Source organism: Camelus bactrianus, chromosome 6, assembly GCF_048773025.1.
Source record: "Camelus bactrianus isolate YW-2024 breed Bactrian camel chromosome 6, ASM4877302v1, whole genome shotgun sequence".
NCBI classification, from domain to species: Eukaryota; Metazoa; Chordata; class Mammalia; order Artiodactyla; family Camelidae; genus Camelus; species Camelus bactrianus.
The window spans coordinates 10,527,494-10,549,419 of record NC_133544.1 but is presented as its reverse complement, the minus strand read 5'-3'; the positions used below and the strand labels follow the sequence as shown (position 1 = coordinate 10,549,419).

General features: G+C 52.8%; 1 protein-coding gene across 1 annotated transcript in view; it reads right to left on the bottom strand.

Moving 5' to 3' along the window:
* ITPK1 (inositol-tetrakisphosphate 1-kinase) overlaps nt 1-16,877 on the bottom strand; it is a 146,826-nt gene extending 129,949 nt beyond the window's left edge. The window contains exons 1-2 of the mRNA XM_074365107.1: nt 16,721-16,877; nt 16,006-16,237 (exon numbers count right to left, since the gene is read on the bottom strand). Of these exons, the coding sequence (XP_074221208.1) occupies nt 16,006-16,100 (95 nt within the window). The 5' untranslated portion in view covers nt 16,101-16,237; nt 16,721-16,877. The remainder of the gene's footprint in view (nt 1-16,005; nt 16,238-16,720) is intronic.
* Nucleotides 16,878-21,926: the final 5,049 nt, after the last annotated feature.

Here is a 21,926-nt window from a genome sequence, read left to right as displayed (position 1 = left end):
GCCTCCAGAGGCCTTGGAAAGGCCCACTATCTACGACCCCTACCTCCTGGATACTGCACTCCCAGGCAGCCTGCTGGGGGACCAGACACAGGGGCCCGCTCATCCTCATCGCCCTGGCCAAGCCCCAGAAGCAGAGACCCTGAGTGACCAGCTGCTGACCGCAGATACCCGAGGGAGCCTGACCACAGAGCTGTGAGCTGACAAGTGGTTACTGCTTAAAGACACTACATTGGGGAGGGTCTGTTACTCAACCATATTGATAAAACTCTTACTTACACATAATAGAATCAAAAAGGGAAGGAAGACAACTATGTTCACAGAGATATCCAGTGCAGCATTATCTCCACCAGCAAGAAAATTGGAAATAATCTAAATATTGAATCATAAGATTACAGCTCAATATATCTCAGCACAGATACCCAACAGAACTCTTCTGTAGCAATTAAAAAGGACCATCCTCTATTGCACTTCATTTTCAGGTATCATTTTCAGGCATTGGGCTTACATCTTTAAGTCCTTAGCTTTTAAAGAACATGCTAAATTATTTGCATATATATAATATTTTATTATTATTATTATTATTATTATTATTATTATTATTATTATTATTATTATTATTATTATTATATACTGTATATTTTATATATATCTGGGATTTTCTTCAAAATAACATGGGGAAATAAATAAACCAGAACAAGCTGTAAGTTAATAATGGTTAATACTTGGTACCGTGGAGGGGGAAGGGATGTTCATTTTATTACTCTTTCTTTTGTACATGTTAGAAATGTTCATGTTGAAAGTTCATAAAAGATCACTCTGAAGACTGTAGAAACATGGAACCTGTTTACACTACAATGCTGTGTGCAGAAAGCAAAAATCAAAATGCTACCCATACAATGATTTTAACTCTGTGACTATTAGGTACAAAAAGTAACTAGGCGCTTAGCGGAGTAGAGGAATGGTTCATCTCTTCAAATTTTGCTTTCATGAAGTTAAATTGTCTTTACAGAGGACCAGAAATTTCAAGAAAAAAGATGCCATCCTTTCATTTTCTTTAGCTGGGGCTCAGCAAGAGAGAGGGGCTAGCTGGTGGGGATACCCCTCCCAGAAGCATGGCGGGCAAGGAAGGGGCGGACTCTGCTGGAAGCCACAGGAGGCAGCTGAGGAAATCCAGACAGACTCGACCCAGCCAGGGCTGTGGAGAGGACAATCACCCGCCCTCAACGGGCCCCAGCTACCACCCTAGCCGGCCAGAAGGCAGGCACGAGTGCTGGGATGGGGGATATGAACCAAGATGGGTCCTTTCCAGTTTAAGAGGCCACACCAGATACCCCTTCTTTTGACCAGTTTTGAGATCAGAGATCATATTCAGCTCTCTAAATATTTATCTACATGCAGAAAAAACATTTGGGGATGAGGAAAAGTTATAATGAGGTCCCCTGTTATACACCAAGAGACCACCTCCACCAATTCAGCCATCATCTCCTCTGAGCCCCCTAACTGCCCATATGGGTGTTAACACCCCCATTTTACAGATGAGGAAAGGGAGGCCCCTCACCTGCCCCAGGTCAGTCATGGCCTGGGCGCTGGGGCTGGGTGCAGAAGCCAGCTGGTGGGCTTGGGCCAGCACACCTGCGGGCCTCCTCCCCAGGCAGCACCTACACTAAGGGCCACATGCACTCAGGACAGGAGGTAGAGACCTGTGCACCCTGAAGCCCCTCCCAGCCTTAGGGGGATGGGAGCTCCTGCTGTACCACCCCTGCCAGGAGGGATATTACTGACAGGAGGTTTTTGTCCCCCCAGAATTCATGTTGAAGTCCTAAACCCCAGTTTAGTGGTATTTGGAGGTGAGGTTTTTGGGAGGTAATTAGGGTTAGACGAGATCATAAGGGCAGAGACACCCCCACCTCAGTGGGATTAGTGCCCTTATAAGATAAAAAGACCAGCACTCTCTCCCCACTATGTGAGGACACAGGGAGAAGGTGGCCATCTATGGACCAGTAAGTGGCCCGTCACCAGGAAATGAATTGCTGGCACCTTGATCTTGGACTTCCAGCCTCGAGAACCGTGAGAAATAAATGCCTGTTGTTCAAGCCACCCAGTCTGGGGTATTTATTTGTAATGAGAGCCCAGGCAGACTAAGGGAAAGGGTAAGCCATGAGCCCCGGGGAAAGCCTAGAAGCCCTAAGAGACTGACGAGAGGTCTTTTTTGAGCCTGAGGTTGTACTGGAACAGACGAGTAAAGCCACATTCATGAATTACTTCCTAGACAATGACAGTTCGTAGTACAGCTAAAGAATCACCCATAAGCTTTATTAAATGAAAAAAAAAAAGTGTAGGGGAGCATGGATAACGGGCCATCACTGGTGCAGAAGCAAACAAGGGGGGGCTGCACACGTGTGTGTGCATGTCCACGCGGGCTTGTACAGACACAACGCGTGTCTGAGAGAACAGGAAGGAACAGGCCAACGTGGCTGCCTCCGGGGTCTGGGGGACGTGTAAGGGAGACTCACTTTTCACGGAACGCTCTTTGGTATGGTTGGATTTCTGATCACGTACATTATTCCTTTTTGACAAAGGTTTTCCAGTGGCGTTCACAAGTCAGATGTGAACCTGCCCAAGAGAGACTATGGAACTTCATGCAGACAAGTCACCGACCTTCTAGAGCTCAGTTCCTGTTTTCAAGTGCTGTTTTCATCAGCTGATAAAATGAAATGACCTCACAGCATCAAGTAACAGACCTGATAAGCTGACAGCTCAGGTCCGGCAGCCCCACTAGCTAAACCGGAAGCTGCGGGTCACAAATTCGCTCCCAGGGCCTCTGAGTTGGGGGCCCTCAAACCGGGACTCTGATAAAGGCCACGAAACTCAACAGTAGAATGAGATCTGAGCTCCCTGATCCCCTCCCGCCACCTCATCAAACAGCCCCAAGAGGCCCCAAGAAGCTACGCTGGGGCTGACAAGTCAGGCTAGGCCAGCAGTCCATGATGGCCACAGCAAAGGGGAGAGGCTGGGCAGCGCTCCCTTCTGTGACTGTCCCACCAGCACTACCTCCAGCTAGCTGCCACCAAAGGCCATGCCATGAGTAAGAACCACCGGCCTATGAGAATTCTGGAACACCCAAGTAGAGGCACCCAGCAGGCAGGGCAAGAGGCTCTGAGCAGGGCGGCCACTGGCTTCTCAGGGGTCCTTGCTTCCCTACTGGTTCCAGAGGGGAACCATGAGGGACCTACACCCCTAATCAGGCCCAACCACCATGAGCCTTTTCCCAGCCTCCAGCCTAGTCCCTTCGCCAGGGGCCCTCAGGACTGGGGCCCTGAGGTGTGCAGGGCCTGAGTATGTGGCCACCAGCCATTCGCCAGTCATCTCTTCCCCTTCCACGTGGAACTACTCCCACCAGGGCTGCTCAGGTGTGGGAGAGCCAGCACAGGAGAGCCCAGCGTCCTGAACTAACGCTCCCCTCTGCAGGACTGAGCCCCTCAGCTCAATAATTCCCTGCTGCAAAATCCTGCAGGCTCTCAGAGGAAAGACACCTAACCCCCACCCTCCAGCCCCAGCACATGAGACAGGGCCAAACACCAATAGGGTGATAGCACATTTACATAACACAAGACTGTTTCACTCCAAACACTCTGTGTCAAAACCCCAGGTTTCCACACTGCAGGGCAGGGAAGACAGCAGCCTTCACTCTGGACTCCAGGCAGCCTTTGCCCAAGGCCCCAAACCCCATCCCTCAAGGCAGGGGTACATAAACCCTTCCTCCAGGATGCCCCTCTGCGTGACCGCTGGGCCCAGGGCCCTCAGAATCTGCCTGTGTCCAACAGGCATGGGAATAAAACAGGCTCTGGTTTATTTGGGGAAAAAGAGGAAGCCAGGGGTCCAGCCTCAGGCTCACTTGGAGGGATACTCTCCGCTCCCCACTTGGGAACAGCACCCTGGCCCCGGAGGCCCTGTGCAAACTCTCAGGCTGGCAGAAAGCAGCCCTAATCTCACCCCAGCCAGCCCTGGAGCCCAGAACCAGAGAGTACCCCCTCGTCCCCCTGGTTGCCCAACAGCCACCCCCACTGTCTTCAGGGAAGTCCCCAACTTCCTGCGTGGGGTCCACCCTGCCCATACCCAGACCATGTGATAGGGAATGGGGCACTCCCCGGCCCCGGCCCCAGCAACTGGTTCAGGGACAGGCCTGTGGTTCAGGCTGACCTATGTTCGACGTGGACAGAGGCCCTGAAGCCACCTGCCCAGGTCAAAACCCCAGCTCCGCCACCCATTAGCTGTGTGACCCTGGGCTAGTTATTTAACCTCTCTGTGCCTCCATTCCTTCTGTTAGGAAGCAGGGGTACTAAAAGCCCAGACCCTCAAGGGTTGTAATGCAGATCAAATGAGACAACACACAAGGAACTCAGTGCTCAGAATAAAGGTCAGCTGTGAGACTCACTCGTATCACATGGGCCTGAGAATGAAGCCACATGAGACCAGGTTCCAAGGATACCATAAGAACCCCTGAATCCATCTATACCTGAAGCCAGCCCTCCCCATGAAATTAACTTACAAGAGCCCCTTTATGACTGAACCCAGTTGTCACCGAGGTTTCTATTGAAACCAAGACACTACTGCAACTTGTAGGAATCAGTTATACAATCAAATTTCTCCTCAGATCATTAACTTCATCCCAACAACTCTCCTCGTCTGTTGGTTGATGGAGAGAGAGAGGCCTGGAGGACATGGCTGTCCCGTGGTATCCTCCAGCAATGAAGACAGATTTGCAGGCACACTGCCCATAGGTCTCACTCCCAAGAGAGTCCCTGTCCCCCACCCCACCTCCAACCTGTCCATGTCCCAGATGGCTACCATGGGGAAGGGGGCACCCACCCACTCCCCCACCCTTCCCAGGGGAGCATCCCAAATCCAAAGAGCTTGTTCCTTTGGCATTTCCAACAAGATTGGAGGAAAGAAAGGAAAGACCACCAGGATAGGCGCAGGAGGACACCAAACACCTGCACCCATGGACAAAAATAACTCACCTGGATGAGGCTGGGTTAGCCAACAATGGCCCAGAACAGAACAGACCCTGGCTTTGCCCTTGACCTGCGGTTCCCTGGAGGTCAAAGGAGGAGCACTTGTGGGCTCCGGGGCTGAGGCCCAGGACATCGGGCTGACTCACTGTGTGCATGAACCTGCAGGGCCAGGCACTCTGAGCTGCAAATCCCCACCTGCAAAGACCCCTTCTGGCTCAAAGGTTTTGGAAAATTACTCCTCTACAGTGGAGCTCTGCAGCTCACCAGGAGGGAGGTTTACTCTCCACCACCTGCCAACACAGATAGCATGACTACAAGTTAGGGGAGCGAAGGGTAGCCCTCCTCTGCTTCCATCAGAGGTGGTCTTTGGCCCAAACAAGAAAGGAGGTAGTCTGTGTGCAGAGCCCCTCCTGTGCACAGGCACGAGGCTGACTCTTATCAAGGAGGAAATTAAGGCCCAGAGAGGGGCCAAAACACAGCCAGGGTCACCCATCCAGTAAGAGGCTGAGTCAGCGTTCACATTCCACCGCTGGCCAAGACACACACTGTCCCCAAGACATCACATGGAATCTAACACAGGCCCAACCTAAGAGGCTTCTGCAACTCCATTCCTCGGCTCGCCCATGTTCTTCCCAGATATGACAGATGCTCAAACATGAGCTCCTGGTAAACAGCTCCATCAACCTTTAATGGCTGACCCCAAACATCAATAAAGTTATCATTTGCCTACCAAGGGCCAGGTTCTGTGCTACGGACTCAAGCTGCGAAACTGTCCTGCTGCAGGCTGGTATTAAAATTTCCATTTCAGGGATAGAAACTAAAAGCTCAGAGAGGTTAAGTGGCTTGGCCCAAAGTCACACAGCCAGAACTCAGCACCCCTGCCTCCAAGTTCCTGCTCCAGATCTTCAAGCTCTTTCACAAGCATCCCCTCTTCTGAAGCTGACAGTCAGCTCCAATGAGAATACTCCTAAGAGCCTCCCAGGCTCCTGGGGGCCTTCCAAGGTGCTTCTTAAACCCTCTAGCCTCCACAGAAAAAGCACCAAGGTGACCCCCAGAAAGGGACACACGTGGCAATTTAAATAGAAGAGTAGGCCATGGGGCCTCATCCATAATAGGCTCACAGCATTTCAGGGAAGGAGTGTGTGAGGCGGGAATGGCAGGACCCTGGGAATCTGAGTGTCGCTGCTGGGCAGAGCACTTCACAAACTGGGCGGCCCAAATTCAGCATCCAAACTCGGCACCCATAAGACGGACGGCAATGCTCTGAAAGATGACTCGGTGGTACCCAGCCTGAGTGGGCATCAACTGAGCCAGCACCTGAATTTCCTGACTCCAGGCAAGCAATGCATCCAACCGAAATTGAAAAGGAAAAGGAGGAAAATTAAACACTAAGGGGCACTGCAGATGGGTTGTTGAAGGCTCACATGAGAGGAAAGCCATCCTCTGGTCCTCGGCCTTCATTCTGACAAAGGAAAAAAACTGATGGTCAAGGGTCTGGGCTTTGGATTCACAGAAAGTGCTGTTCAAATCTCACCCCCAGGAGAGCCCAGCTGTGAAGCCCCAGGAAGGTCACTTATCCTCCCTGAGCCTGTTTCTGCATGTGCACTGGAAGCCTTAAAGCACAGGGTCAGGCCCGTAGCGGGAGCCCCACAAACAGGAGCTACTGTTCTTCCCGGGGCTTGGCTGTTCCTGTAACACTGGAAATTATGCCACCAAGTCTGTAGCCTCATGAAAAGGACCTCGCTGCCCACTCCATGCCAGAGCAGCCACATCAGCTCCCCAAGGAGCAAAGCGCATTCCTTACTAGTGGCACTGCCCGATTTACAGACAGAGGGCTCGGTGAGGCCCAGAGGCTCAGGCAGTGAGGGTCTGAGCACCCAAACCTCTAGCGTGGCTGCGCCCAGGTCAAGGGGCCAGGGGTTGGGGGGAGGGAAGATCAGCTTGCAGGCTGATCCCACAGGAAACAGAACTCCTTCCCGACAGGACCCTGGAGCCCCTGCCCAAACGTGCCCACGAGGAGGCCGGAAAAGATCTCTGACGGAATGGTCAGGATTTCTTTTCTCTTCAAGGCTCCCATAATGAATGCTAGGACTTTTAGAATAAAATCTTAAAGAAAATAAGTGTCTGCAAGACCAGGTTCAAATCAAGCGGCCCCACCTCCTGGCTCTACAACTTGGGGCTCACTCTGCATCTTCTTTCTGGGCTTTCGTAACACGGGCTAGGGTGCAAGGCGGAAACTCCATCCAGAGAGAAGCTAACAGTCCCACAGCACTGAACATTCCCCAGAAAGACGTGCACAAGCCCAGGATCCTGGGAGGACCTAGAGGTGGGTGCACGGCACCACTTTACAGAGGCCCAGGGAGGCAGAGCGGCTTGCCCAGTCATCTACAGCCAATCGAGCCAGCCTGATGGTGCCTGGACACTCACAAATGCCCCTACACATGCCAACATGTTCCCCTTCTTTCCTCTCCAAGGGTTCCCCCAACCTCCCTGGAAGAAGAGAAGAGAACCCCACACAACCTGCACCCCCTGCTACCGCCCTCCCCTCCAGGGGACCCAGCCCAGTGCACTGTAAGGTGGAACCTTCAGCAGCCTCAGGTTGCCCCTGGGGTGCTCACCACTGCATGGATCCCCAGAACCAAGAGTGCCTGGCATTCAGCAGGCACTCAGTAAATACAGACCATGTGATTGCACGAAGGAATGAATGGGGTGCTCTGTAAAAAAGAAAATGGCTGGGCCCACCCCAGACTCATTCCACCGGGAAGGGGAGGCCTAGGAACCCGCACTAAAACGAGCACCCCACGGACGGGCCCCAAGGTTTCCACACCCCAGCCCTGTTGAATGGATATAGGTGTGAGGCAGAAATGAAAGCAAAACTCACACAGGGGCATCTACTCTGCACCCACTTACCACCCTCAGAACCTCCCAGGAAGCAGTGAGCTGAGAGCCTGGGGGCACGTCCAGGTCACTGATGCTGGAGACCCTCCACACCAGAAAAGGATAGGGGAGGGGGCTGGAGACTCCCACCAGAGACATGTCAAAGGCCTCAGACCCTGGCCTGGTCAGTTAAGAGGGCACTGGGAGGTGGCCTGCGGGGAGGCAGAGTCCTGTCACATGCTGAGCAGGCCTAGAGGCAGGTGTACTGTGCCCACTTTACAGGTGGAGGAGCAGAGGCTCAGAGATGCGGAATGGCTTGCCCAGTCGTCTACAGCCAATCAGGCAAGCCTTGTGCTCCGAGTTTACTGCCATCTCACCACCCACCACCTCTCTGGGCCCACCAACTGCACACAGAGGATGCTCTGAAAAGAATGCCTTGGAGGGGCAGGTATAGCTCAGTGGTAAAGCATATGCTTAACCTGCACAAGGTCCTGGGTTCAATCCCCAGTGCCTCCATTAACTGAAAAACAAAAACAGAAAAGAACACCTTGATTTTCTTCTATAACTGGGTATCAGGCCAATGGCCCCTGGACGCTACACTCAAGATGGAGATGAAGACCACCTAGCAGGGTGGAAACAACATGGGTTCAGCAGTCAGTGAGCCCCAGGGGTGAATCCCAGCTCTGCCACTCACAGCTGTGTGAACAGGCAAGTCACCCCCCCCTCTCCCTGAGCCCTGGTGTTCTCATCCAGCAAGTGGAGACAAGCCACCCATCTCGGAGGGTTGATTTCCAATCTGCAATAGTGTCCAGGCCATGGGAGGTTCTCCCTATGCTCTGAAATCTGGCTCAAGCCATCTGGAGGGAGCTGAGGTAAACTGCAACACAGGCCTTCTGAAGAACGGAGGGTCATCTGGACAAGCCCCCAGTCCTGGTTTCACGGCTCAGGCTCCAAGACCTGAGCAGGCAGACGGCTGATGAGGAGCCGGTGGGTCTGCAGAGTAAATGGCAGGCAGGCACTGTGTGCTGTTGCTGCCACCGCTGCCCCCGGTCCAGGCCTGGTAATCAGCATGCTCCTGCCCAGGCTCAGGATCCACCGCTAAGTAACTCCAATGCAAACCAGCAGCCAGAGGCAAGACATTTTTAAAGGCTGCCCAAAAGGTAGCAACCAGCAGGCGGGCAACCTGGTGCCCCTGCCCACCCCCACCGTGATGAGGCCCAACTGAGGCAGTGACGGCGGGAACCACACTGGAGTTTCCCAGGCATGACCCCGGGAACGTGAGTCCCACACAGGGGCTCCGGGACCAACCAGCCTGGGAACCTTTACATCTCAGACACCAGAGAAGCCCCCCAGCAAAGAGACTGCTCTAGCCTGTTTTACCTCAGTGCCAAATGTGCCTGATGGTTTTGAGGAGAGGCTTAGTAACACTCTTTGGGAAATGACAGTGTCAGTTTCTCAGAAAAATCATCAGGGCACTTGTTAAGAAGAGGGTTCAGGCCCCTTTTCTGGAGAATTTTATGGGGGAGGGAGAGCGATCAAGGATGTACTTTTCACTGGTGCCCCAGGTGCTTCTTTGGTTGAACAAGTTCAGCCAACAATGACCTGGAGGAAGGTAAATGACCAAAGCATCCTCCAATGCCCCCCCCCCCGACTCTGGGAACCTGAGGCCTAACTTGAGCTTTGTGAATGGTCAGCTGGCCTAGGGCCTACCAGGACCATAGGGTCCCCCACCCATCCCCTACCCCAGTCCCCCAAGGCCCAGAACTGCTCATTCCTGAACACAAAGGGTAGGCTGAACCAGGCTAGAGGGGAGCACCTGTTCCCTTGTCAGGGCCCCAGAGCACAGTTGCAGCCTCAGGTAGAAGGTCCCAGGGCCACCCACCTGGTTCTTTTTCACACTGTCAGAGAGCAAGGCTACCAAAGGATACCCTGCTGTCTCCTCTGACAACCAGACCACCACCTATCTGAGGTGGAAACCAGCCTGCTCTTCCCTAGACGACTGCCCTCCAACCTCGGGGAACCCAGGGCCACGGCAGAGGCAGAGGCAGGTCAGGGCGTGTGGCCTCCAGGCAGCAGACCCCACTCACCTTGTAGCTCTTTAGCTTCTAGAGGAAGGGGCACTCACCTCTCATTAAATGTCACCTCTTCAGAGAGGCATTCTCTGACCACATGGTGCTGAAGTGGCTGCAGCCACCCCTGCCAAGACTCTCCCTGTCCGCAGGCTTCCTGGCTCTAGTTCCACCTTGCAGCATTTTAAACTCATCTGGGTGCTGAATTCCCTTCACATCCTTACTAGGTATCCACAAGCCACCCCACCCTGCCCTGGTGTCCCTTGGGAGCCGACACTCTCCCCAAAGCAAGGCCACACACCCAGGCCGAGGGCAGGCGGAGGGGGAAAGGCTGGGGCGGCCGGATTCATGCACAAAGACAGAAGGTGTCTAAGGCCGTGACTGCCAGGGAAGGAGTAGGTGCACAGCTCCTGGATGACAGTTTCCTTTCCAAATGAATCTTACTTTTTAAAAAGGAGGTACCAGAACATTCCCTCAAAAAGCTAGCTTACCAGTTGAACTCAAAGCACGAATAGGAACAGAAACCCTATTTATGATCAACTGCTCAAGAGCCGCACTCACGTGGCACTTCGCTAAGCACTGACTGAATGTCCCAAGCCTGCGAAACCATGTGGCCGAAATCACCAGCGGAGGCAGGACAGCCCAGGGGTTAGGAATGAAGGAAGGCCTCAGCCCGACATGCAGGTGGGCCCAGCTCTGACCCATCCCTGCCCAACGCCCAGTCAGCTCCCAACAACATGAACTCAATCTCACTGACATAAGAGAAATGCAAGCCCAACGTATGGATTCTCACCCCCTGTGTTGGCCAAGATCAAAAATGTCCGTCTACGCGCGGCACTGGGGTGGGTGTGGGTGGCCCTCCCATTCGCTGTCATCGGTAAGCAGTGCCCTGTCCTTGTGAGTCATTTCAGATCTGCCGTGAAAAAGTAAAATGCCTGTGCCTTTTGACCTAGGACGAACTCACCTAGCAACGAGCTCTCAGGCGATGGGACAGAGCACTCACTGCCCCACCGTCTACCCCAGCAGAAGCCAATCACAGGGCAAGAAACCCGGTCCATCGCTTTTAAGACCTGGGCCCCACAGCTGTTAAAGAAACCTAACAACTAATACAGAACTGTCTCCAAATGAAGCAGGGATGAGCAATTTCCCTACGATACGGTATTTGTGAAAGGAGCCGAGGGCAGAACGGTATCTATGGAAGACACCAGCACACGTGTGTGCCCTGTGTTTTGCACAAAACATCTCGAGAGAGAGACTGCCAACAGCACGTGTCCCTGAGTAACCGGAACTTGAGAATAAGGAGGAAATGGACTGATTTTTCATTGTGTACTTTGAGTCCTTTTCATTGTGTACTTTGAGTCCTCTGGGTTTTACTTTAACATATGCATGTATTTAATATTCTAAAAGACAGAGAAAACAATAAATGTTAGCTAATAATAGTATCATGATTGCTCACGGAGACTCTTGGCATTTTCCAGAAACCCAGCATAAACTCTTCTTGAATCTCCAAACTCAAAAAAAAAAAAAAGAAAGAAAGAAAGAAAAGAAAGTATCACCTTGCATTAACATATCTTCTCGGGCTCCCCATCCGTAAAGCAGGTGAAGATAGCAGCCCTGCCTCCCTGGGGGCTGTAAGATCCCCCATAGGCCGGGTGTTAAGGGAGATGCTGGGAGGGTGCCCGGCAGGGGAGACCCCTCCTTAGCCGTGCCTACCAGCTGCACACATCCCATACCCAGGCATCCGTGAGCAGAAGCCCACTCAACCACTCCCCAAGGACAGCAACCAAAATGTAACAGCAGTAACCACCATTTAGAGAGTTCCAGGCATGTGTTCTGTGCATTGACGTCTTTAATGTGCATAAACCCTGAGCTAATACTGTCATTATCCTTGCTTTACAGATGAGGACAAGGAGGCATGCGCCCAGGGTCACACGGATAGCCTGCTGTGGAGCCAGGCCTGGGACCCAGGCATGCTCATCAACGCACAGTAGTGCCCAGATGGACGTCTTCTCCAGAGGGAAGTCCAGTTTACTCCCTCGGAGGCTGGTGGAAAGTGTTTATTTGCAAGGCTGGCTATGGATAGCCTCCGTGCACAGCTGCAAAGGAAACCTAACTCAGTGTTTCCTCCCACCCCCACACCCCCAAAATGGTGCCAGACCCAGACATTAAAACAAACTGAAAAATACCCACCCACAGACCAGCATCACCTCACCCTGGGAAAGATCCTCCTTCCTCCCCATCTAGAATCTCCCAAAAGAATCCCAGCACAGAATTATGCTAAACCATCCCAGAAAAAAATGGACTCTCCAGATTCCTTCTTTTAAAGAAAGGTATGTAGGCCCTAAGGGGCTCAGAGGGGAAGAGGCGGCCTGGTGGCACCCTACAGGCCAGGTTACTGTTAACACCAAATTCTCAGCTCTCTGAGGGCCCTGGCTCCTCCCTGCTGGACACCAACCCACCCCTGAACAGGCCCAGACTCCAGAAGGCATTCGGTCAACAGGAGCCTTAGTGGACTGGAGGCCTAGTTCCTTCTGGAGGAACCGTACAGAGGGTCCCTGGTGGGAAAGTCTGCAATGATAACATGGTCTGAGGTTGCCCTATAAGCCCGTCTTCTGCAGGCTTAGGTGGGCCCGCTGGCTGACTTCTATTCCTGGAGCCTCCAAGAGCCCCAGTCTAACCTAAGCAAAGGACTTATTAATAAACAAGACAGCCACATCCTCAGGTGTAGAGGCTTCAGGCTGGGCTCAGGGAAGCCCCCCACTCTGAGAGCAAGTCCCTCAAACTCCCTGAGCCTCAGTTTCCCCGTCCTGCCATCCCTGGGCTGCTGGGAGGATGATGTAAGATGAGGAACCCAGTAGGCCAGCATTAAAAAACCAGCTAACATGACAGTAAGGGCAGACAGGGTTCACCCATGTGTTACACCCAAATGCTCTCGGACGTCGTGCGCCTTCTCACCACCTCCTGCCACACAGGTTCAGCCGCAGGAAAGAGAGTTGGGAGGCGAAGACGTGGAGGATGGACACAGAAAACATGGACAAAGGGAACCAGGGTCAGCCAGCATTTCCACAGGGGGCACTGTGCAGAACTAAAAAAATAAAAAATTAAAAAATCACCCAACATTTCCAACTAACAGAGGAGAGTGACAGGAACAGACAGTACCAGGAAAACACAAGCTGAGTCAAGGCCTATCTGTTGTTGAGCCAGAGGGCCCATCCCATCAAGGAGCTTTGGGGTTTGAAGGCCTGGCCCTCAAGCCTGCGAAGGTACCCCAGCAGGACCTGCTCCGACGGCTCACTGGTGCCCACAGCACGCGATGCTCCCTGGAGAACAGACGTTACACTTGTGGAGGGCACGATTCAGCCTCGCAAGTTAAGTGTCTCACAGGCAAAATGGCAGCAGCTGGACCCCAGTGAGGATGACAAGGGGGTCCACCTAACTATCGGAAGTGTCCTGGGAGAAAGGGTTTGCTTTCCAGGTGGGTCTCAAGATGCCCAGGTTGGACTCATTCCAGAAGCTGAACACAAGCAACACAGGTATGGAGGCTGCCCCCCCCCAATGCCTGTTTCTGCATCTGTAAAATGAAGAGGCTAGATCATCTCGATCTCCCACATCCCTTCCTGCTCTAAGATTTTTACAAGGCCTGACTGACATTCAACTAAACAGCTCATCCCGGTCCATTCAGGTCATCCTCTCTGCCGCTGACACTGCCCCAAACATTCAGAGCAGAGCCTCGAGCCATTTTCAAACATCTCTGGACTTTTTCATTATGGAAGTCACAGACAATTCATCATCCATCCAAATGGGAGCAGTGGCACCCCCAAATTGTGAAAATCAAAAACACGACAATGTCCATCTACATCCCCTCTCAGCCACTGGAATCGCATCAGCACTCACACCAAACACAAGAGCAGAAGGGTCTGGCCGCCCTCTCAAGGATGGGAGTTATTTTGCAGCCAGTACAAAAATGCCGCCACCAGGGGGCGCTGCCCTGGAAGCAATAAAGGAGAGAAGAAAAAAATTCTTGGTGTATTCCTTCTTAAGCTTAAGTGACAAAGTATCTAAAGCTCCCCTAATGAAAACAAAAAATGGGCTTCCTGAGGTTGTAGAGTGACCCAGATGTTTTTATTCTTTTCTTTGAAGCCAATATTTTGGCCAGAAGGCAACTAGACTTTGAATCAACAACCCCTTCAGAGTCATTGACACAGCGCTGTGCTGGATTTCCCCCGGAATGGCTGACATCATAACTTGCCCTGAACCCCTCTATTTAAAGGTAGGAGGGTCCACAGAGAGGGAAAGACAACCTGCAAGTCCAGCCTGAGGACTCAGCCACGAGTCTCGGCTAGAACTGCTTTGCAAGAGCCTCCTAATTATCAAGCAAAACATACCAACCAGATGACAAGCCTCATGCTTTAGCTGCAGACACAAGATGACACAAATACAGACGGACCTCAGGAAAAAGGGTGCAAGGTATCAGTGGGGATTTCCCAAGTCCTAGATGGCTGCAGGGGTACCTTGGGCACCTAACACCAGCACCAGATTTCAAGAACATGTCAAAGGGGCTTCTCCACATTTCTTCAGCGTCTAGGGCACATTCTCCCCAAGTGTGTGTATCTGTGGTACAACATTCACATGCCCTTTTCTAACGTTCTAAATGTCCTCAGACCCACTTTCAAAGCTCTGGCTGCAAGTTCCTCCTGGTTTCCTTGTGAATTCCCTGGCCACTTGGCATGCCCTACTGACCATGAAAAGCTTGCTTTCTTCCGGGGAAGCCAGCCTGAGAGAAGGCAGCCAACTCCATCCCCAAACCAAGGGATGCAGAACCAGGAGCTGTTTTACACAAGGTGCGCCCGCCCCTCTGGCTGTAGGGAGAAGAATGCCTGTGGGGCTGAAATAAGCCAAAGGAGCAGCAAGCCCTGGGGACAGGCATGAGGGCCACAGAGGTGCTGCCAGGCCGGCTGGTGCACGCCAGCTCAGACTGGCCACTTGCTCCCTGCACGGAGATAAGGAAACCCAATTGTTCAATTCTTCATTATGTTTGGTGACCCAAAAGGGACAAACACGCAAGTGGGGCCCATTTTCGAAAATTAAATCTACCAAGTGGAGACACTGTATAACAAAAGGTTTTCCATCTAGAGTTTGCAAAAGGCTTGGGGAGCCTGATTCTCTCAGGCTTTCATTGAGAACAGGATTTAACTAACAGCTTCTCAGAGGTAAAGCCACTATGGTGGAGCAAGGAGAGGCATACCTGACCCAAGACCAGAGGCATCTGTAATGGACTAAGAATGTGATCTTATTAAAACACTGAGGACCAGCATGGTGGGGGGGCGGGGAGCAGAGGGAGGAAGGCCATGCTACACCACAAGCAGTTACCCAGCACCTCCTCTGCACCAGCCACTCCCTAGCTGTGTGACCCCAGACAAGGTACCCCACCTCTCTGCGGATGGATCCCCTTCTCAGACACGTGGTCCGGAATCACCAACCCAGACAATTCTCAAGGCTGGTGCGAGGCTCTAATGAGACAGCAAATCACATACATGCCAAGTATTGCTACTCGCTTCAAAGAGGCTTAACCCCGTGGCATGCATGATAGCTTCTTGCAAAGAGAGCTGCACAGGCGGGGCCACACAGTAGGTGGTCCGCAAATGTACAAACACTGGTGCTCTTCCCCACGAAGGGAAGGGGACCAAGGAAGACAAACACTCCAAAAGTAACCACCAGCCACAGGCGGACAGCTTGGAGCCCTCGATTTCCCAGGTCCCTCTGTCACCTTTAGCAGCGTTCCCACTGCGCCCTGGGCAGCCAGGGGTCTCCCCACCTGGGGTTCCAGTGCACCTGAGAGCCCTGGTCCGTGCCACACCGCACATACTGGCAACTGCTTCCCTCTAACACAGCCGGGGGCCACCACAGCCACCTGGCTACTCGGACTCAGTGTCCCTGAACACCGCTCCTTCCCGTTTTGCTCCAACCTCCCCCAAACAGCCGCTAAGGCAAAATCGGGCTCAAGCCGGGGGGTCCCCGGGCGCCGGAACCACGTCCCTCCTTACCTGCACAGCTCGGCGAAGGCCTGGAAATTCAGCTTCTTGATTTTCTTCTCGCTCAGCCAGTAGCCAACTCTCTTCCCTTTCAGAAAGGTCTGCATCTTCCTCTTCGGGCGGGGAGCTCGGGTCCGGAGGAAATCGCCCACAGGCCGAGTCTGGCGGCACGGCGCGCGCCGTGAGCGTGCGGGAACCTCCTCCCGGCGGCGGGGACGCGGAACGGGGCTCCGGGCGCGCAGTCCTGGAGGGAGGGGCGGGCCGGGGCGGGGCGGGCGCCCAGGCGGAGGGAGCGGCGCTCAGCGCGGCATTCCACTGGCTGCAGCCGCGCCGGGGCCGCCCGCGCCGCCGCCGCCCACGCCCACGCCGCCCGCGGGGCTCCAGCCGCGCAAGTTCGCGAGCGCCGGGCCGGGCCCGGGAGGAGAAGAGGGAGGCCCTCCCCCGCCGGCGCCGCCCGGCCCGCCGCCCTCCCGGAGCTCTGGACCGAGCCACACGCCCTCCAGCGGCGACCACGGAGGATCAGCCCCCGCGCTCCGGCTGCGCGCCGCCCCCAAGTCCCTCCTCCCCGCCCTCACACCCGCTCTCGCTCGCGGTCCCCGCACTGAGCCCCGGGCAGTGCGTTCGGCCGACCTGAGCCGGGCGCGTGCCCTTCCCCGCGCTCTCGGACCCCAGCGGGGAGCACGCGGCCGCCCGCGCCCCCCGCCCCGCCCCGCACCGCCGTCCTCACCCGCCGCCGCCGCCGCCACTTCCTCCTAGTCCCTGTCTTCGCCCTCGCGCGCAGCCCGCGCTCTCGCCGAGCCCGGCCCCGCCACCGCCACCGCGCTGACCCCGGCCGGCCGGCCCGCTGGACCCCGCCGGGGCGGAGGAAGCGCGGCCGCGCCGGCCGCCAGGGGGCAGTGCTGCCCTCCGCGTCTTAAAGGCGCCGCGCCTTCCCCCGCCTCGTTCTTCGGTGCCTGTTTGTGTTGAGGCTCAGACTGTTTAGCTTGGGGACCGAGGGCGCAGGACTGGATTTAAGGCGGCCTTTGCCAATTACTTTTACTTTTTAAAGGAGCTAGAGGAGTTGTGTAGGCATTTTCTGCCTGTCCGTTGGGAGTGATCGAGCCACTGAGTTTCATTCATCAAAAGCGTTTCTGCACCCCCAGCAGTATTCAGCCCCAACTGCAGCAGATGGGGGAGTGGGGGGTAGCGACAGATAAAGGCACTTAATAAGATCATCTGTCTTCTCTGGAGGAGACAGACCCAGGACCGGGATGTGGCCCCCTGGTGGGGGGGGTGACACTCAGGGGCCTCCTCAGGCTTAGGAAGTTGACCACCAATCACACTCTGGGACCCCAAAAATGGAGAGGGGAGGGGAGATTCTAGAAGCAGCAAGGATCAGGGTGGGACACTCTCAGAATACACTTTTCCTTCCAGGGTGCAGGGCGGCCGCAGTCCCACCACCCTTGATTCACTAACCCCGCCCTGTCTGGCAAAGCCCTGTGGGGCGGTAGGGAAGCATCCTGCCTTCAAAGAGCTCCGAGTTTGGGAGAAGAGGGCATCTCTCCCCAGGCGCAGGCAGGAAAAATGAATGGGGAGTGGGAGAGGGTCTCAGATTTTCAGGTAAGACATTTAAGCTGGCCTTGAAACAGAAGGAGGATTTTGACGGGCCTGAGAAGGGGGAATAGCTTGAATAGAAGCAGGGGAAAATCAAAGATCCAAGTCGTTAGAGATGACAGACTTTCCTGGACCAAACTTGAGCTCATCCTTTAAGGCCCAGCCCTAGGGGCCTGTGTCTTCCCCTAATTCCGATTTCCCCCATCCTTCTTCTGGGCCTTGGGTCCTCCATCTTACCTTAGGAAGTAAGCCCTCCCTCATGGGAGCACTTAAAACTGCAAAAGAGCAGAGGCTATGAGGTCTAAAATGTATGGTGTTATGGGGGTTTGTGGTGCCCAGTGGGGACAGAAGAAGAGATGAGATGTCTCTCATTGTTATGGAAGAACAGTCTTTGCTTCCGGAAAAACCTGGCCCTGGGGTCCTAGTTCAGTTCCTCCCAGCTTGGACAAGTCACTTAAGTTCTGCCTCTGAGCTCCAGGTGGAGAAAGTAATGCTTGCCTTAAAGGATTGTGGAGAGGACGAGGACAGGATATTAGACTGAGTCCTCAGCAGGCCATTAGAAATGGGGCTTGTTACTGTCTCATCCAAGGGTTCTTTTTTTTAATTGAAGTATAATTGACTTACAATATTACATTAGCTTCAGGTGTATAACATAATGATTCAGTGCATTATGAAATGATCACCGCAATAAGTCTGGTTACCATCTGTCACCATACAAAGTTATTACAATATTATTGACTATAGTTCCCATGCTGTTCATTATAACCCTGTTACTTATTTATTTTATACCTAGAAGTTTGTCCCTCTTAATCTCCCTCACCTATTTTGCCCATTCCCCCTCCCCCCCCCCACCTCTGGTAACCAGAAGTTTGTTCTCTGTATCTCTCTGTATCTCTAAATCTGTATTTTATTATGTTTGTTCATTTGTTTTCTTTTTTAGATTCAACATATAAGTAAAATCATATGGTGTTTGCCTTTCTTTGTCTGACTTACTTTATTTAGTATAATAACCTCTAGGTCCATCCGTGTGGTCACAAATGGTAAGATTCATTATGGCTGGAATGATAGTCCTGTGTGTGTGTTACCACATTTTTATCTGTTCATCTGTAGAAAGATTCTTAGGTTACTTCCATACAAGGATTCTTAATTTGAGGCAGCCCAGTTAAGTTCCCTCCCCACCAGGGCTTCAGGAACCCCTGCATCTGCCAGAAATTATATGCATAATGATCACAACTTTCAACAAACTCAGTCTCCTGATCTCCCAAACTGAGTCACTAGGGTGAGGGTAGAGCTCAATGGTAGAGCACATGCTTAGTGTGCACAATGTCCTGTGTTCAATCCCCAGTACCTTCCCTAAAAACAAAGAAATAAATGAACCTATTTACCTCCCCCCTCAAAATAAATAAATAAATAAAAATTTGGGGAAAAAAAAGTCACTGATTACTCCAACTTCCTGTCTTACCAATGGAGAAATGGACCCAGAGAGGGAAAGGGATTTGCCCAAGGTCACAGAGCAGGTAAGAGGGGAAGCTAGGACCAGCATCCCAGGGTCAAGAGGCCTCCCCATGGCCCACCCTCCTTCTGGAGGGGGGAGGGATGTGAGAGGAGAGGAGCAGGTCCTGAGGGCTGTGACCCCTGCCCAGGGCCAGTCAGGATCCTCTCAAACACTGGTAGGGCCAGGGACCCACCCACACTTCTCTGGAACCCTGGGCAGCCCTGGCTTCACGCCCCCTCTCCCTTGAGAATGAGAAATTGTACGTTTTTAACTTCTGTTTTAAGATCTTGGTCATCCCCAGGGCTAGAACCATTCTTCAGAGCTGCCCTACCTTGAGCGAGGGAGTAGGCCTTTCTGCCTGCCACACCCCCACCTTCAATCAATCAGACTTTGAATATGGGCTGGCCCAAGAGAGGGGCCCAAGGCTGACCTTGGGCCAAATGCCTCTCAGATTCCTCCCCCTTTCAGCACCACAATTCCATCAACCCTTCCCCACTTGTTTGTTCCCTCTAGCTCAGCTAGTCTGTCTCTACCCTTCAGCCAGAACAATCTTCAGAATGCAAATCAGATGTGACCAGGCCAATCAGGCTGCACCGTTACCCTCCCCTCACCCCACCTGGCTGAAACGGCTTCCTCCTGTGCTTGGGACAAGTCCAAACTCCCTGCCAAGGACAAGGCCCCCCACCCGCACCCCTGTCATGTTCCCCTCACCCGGTCCCCGCCGTCCTGGCCTCTCACGGTCCCTGCTGTCCCTAGAGCCCTTAGACGTGCGGTCCTTTTTTCTGGAATATTCTTCCCTCTCTTTGCTCATAACTCATCCACCAGCTCTCAGCCTAGGTGTTCCCTCCTGGCCTCTCTGCACCACCAATGACAATGGCACTCCCACTTGCCCTTTTAGGTGGAATACTGGACAAATGGTTGTCCCACTAGACTGTAAGCCCCTTGAGGGCAGGGACTGCGCTTCTCTCTGCTCCCATGCAGATAATGCTGACCGATGTCATAGTCTGGGTGCTGTCTGGATCCTAGAGGAAGTCAGACTGCCTCTCACAGCACCTTCCAGGCAGAAGTGCTCAATGGAAGTGACTGAATAGGGGGAGGGTATAGCTTAGTGATAGATGCATGCCTAGCATGCTCAAGGCCCTGGGTTCAGTCCCTAGTAAGTACCTCCATTGAAAAAACAATTAAACCTAACTACCTCCTCCCCTAAATAAAAAAAAATATTTTAAGTGACTGAACAAATTAATGTCAGGTAAGTCCCCCAAGGTGGTCCCTCACCTCTCTGAGGTGGGAGGGACAAAGTTGGGAAACTCCAGAACAGGAGCTGGAGACATTTCCTCGGGGAGACAGATGGACCACTAAGGGATTAAATGGGCTAATGTGTGTCCCTGGCCTGGGGCCATCTGGGAGAAGATTCCAGAGCTGGGAGAGGAACTGCTGTAGAGAGGGCCTTGGGGAGGAAGGGCACTGCCAAGAAGCAGAAGTTGGCCACCGGGGAAGCCCTTCTAATCCCAATCCTCCTGGAGGAAAAGGAGGCTTTGGGAGGTGAGACAATGTAGTGACTGAGAATTCAGACCTAGGGCTCAGCTGATGGACTTGAATTCTAGCTGTGTGACCTTGTACAAGCTTCTTAACCTCTCTGAGCCTTGCTTGCCTCATCTGACAACCATAAGGTGGTGTCCATTGGTAGGAGACTGGTTAAATAAACCCATTTGGCAATAGTCTGGCACAGAAGTTAGATGTGCTAGTTTCAGACAGCCAGACTGGCATGACCATTTATTATCTGTGTGACTGTGGGCAAGTAAATAAATCTGTCTAAACTTCAGTTTTATAATCGATTAAATGGGGGTAATTATCAAACCTAGCTCATAAGGTCGTTGAGAAGTTTAGGTGAGTCAAAATTCATAAAGAACCGTAGCAGACATGCCTTGTGAGTGTTAGCCGCCACTGTGCTGTTATTCCACCATCCATACAGTGGCCCCGACAGCCAGTCAAACAAGCAAAGAGGATAATATCTGTTCATTCATTCATTCAGTAAATATTTACTAAGCATTGACTATGTGTCAGGCACTATTGTAGGCACTGGCGATACTGCAATGATGAAAACAGTGCAAAATCAGGAGGTAGATGCCCCGCCCCCGCCTCTCTTGTGGATCTTATATTCCCATGGGGTGGACAAAGGATACACAAAATAAGTAAATAATTGGCCAAGTATATTAGTAATGATACATGCTACAAGAATAATAATAAAGCATACAAGAGAGGTGGGAAATGGTGAGTGGCCACCTTAATCAAGGAGTCAGGGTAAATCCCACTGGGAGGTGACACTTAGCAAAAATGTAACAAAGCTGAGCAAGGCAAGTCATGCAGACATCTGCGGTAAGAGCTCTCAGACAGAGGCACAGCAGATGCTCCTAGATAGCCTCGGTGTTGACAAGAGACAGGAGGTTAGATGGACTGGAACAGAATGAGCAAAGGAGGAGGAATAGGAGGTGAGTCCGCGATGAGATCACGCCAGGCTCATGGGCCACTGCAAGGACATTGCCTTTGACTCCCAGCGAGACAGGATTTCTTGGAGGAATACAGGACCACGTCTTGTTTAACCAGGACCACTCTGCTACTCTGTGGAGGAGAGACTGGGTAGGGGAGCAAGGATGGAGGAGAGAGACCAGCTAGGATTCTGTTGCAATAATCTAGGTTAAAAATGATGGTAACCCAGACCCAGGTAGCAGTGAATGTGGTGAGAGTCAGTCAGATTCTGGATATCGTTTGAAGAAAGAGTCAATGGGATTTGCTGGTGAGTGGGATATGGGGTTTGAGAGCAAGAGAGACGTCATGGTATCTGAGG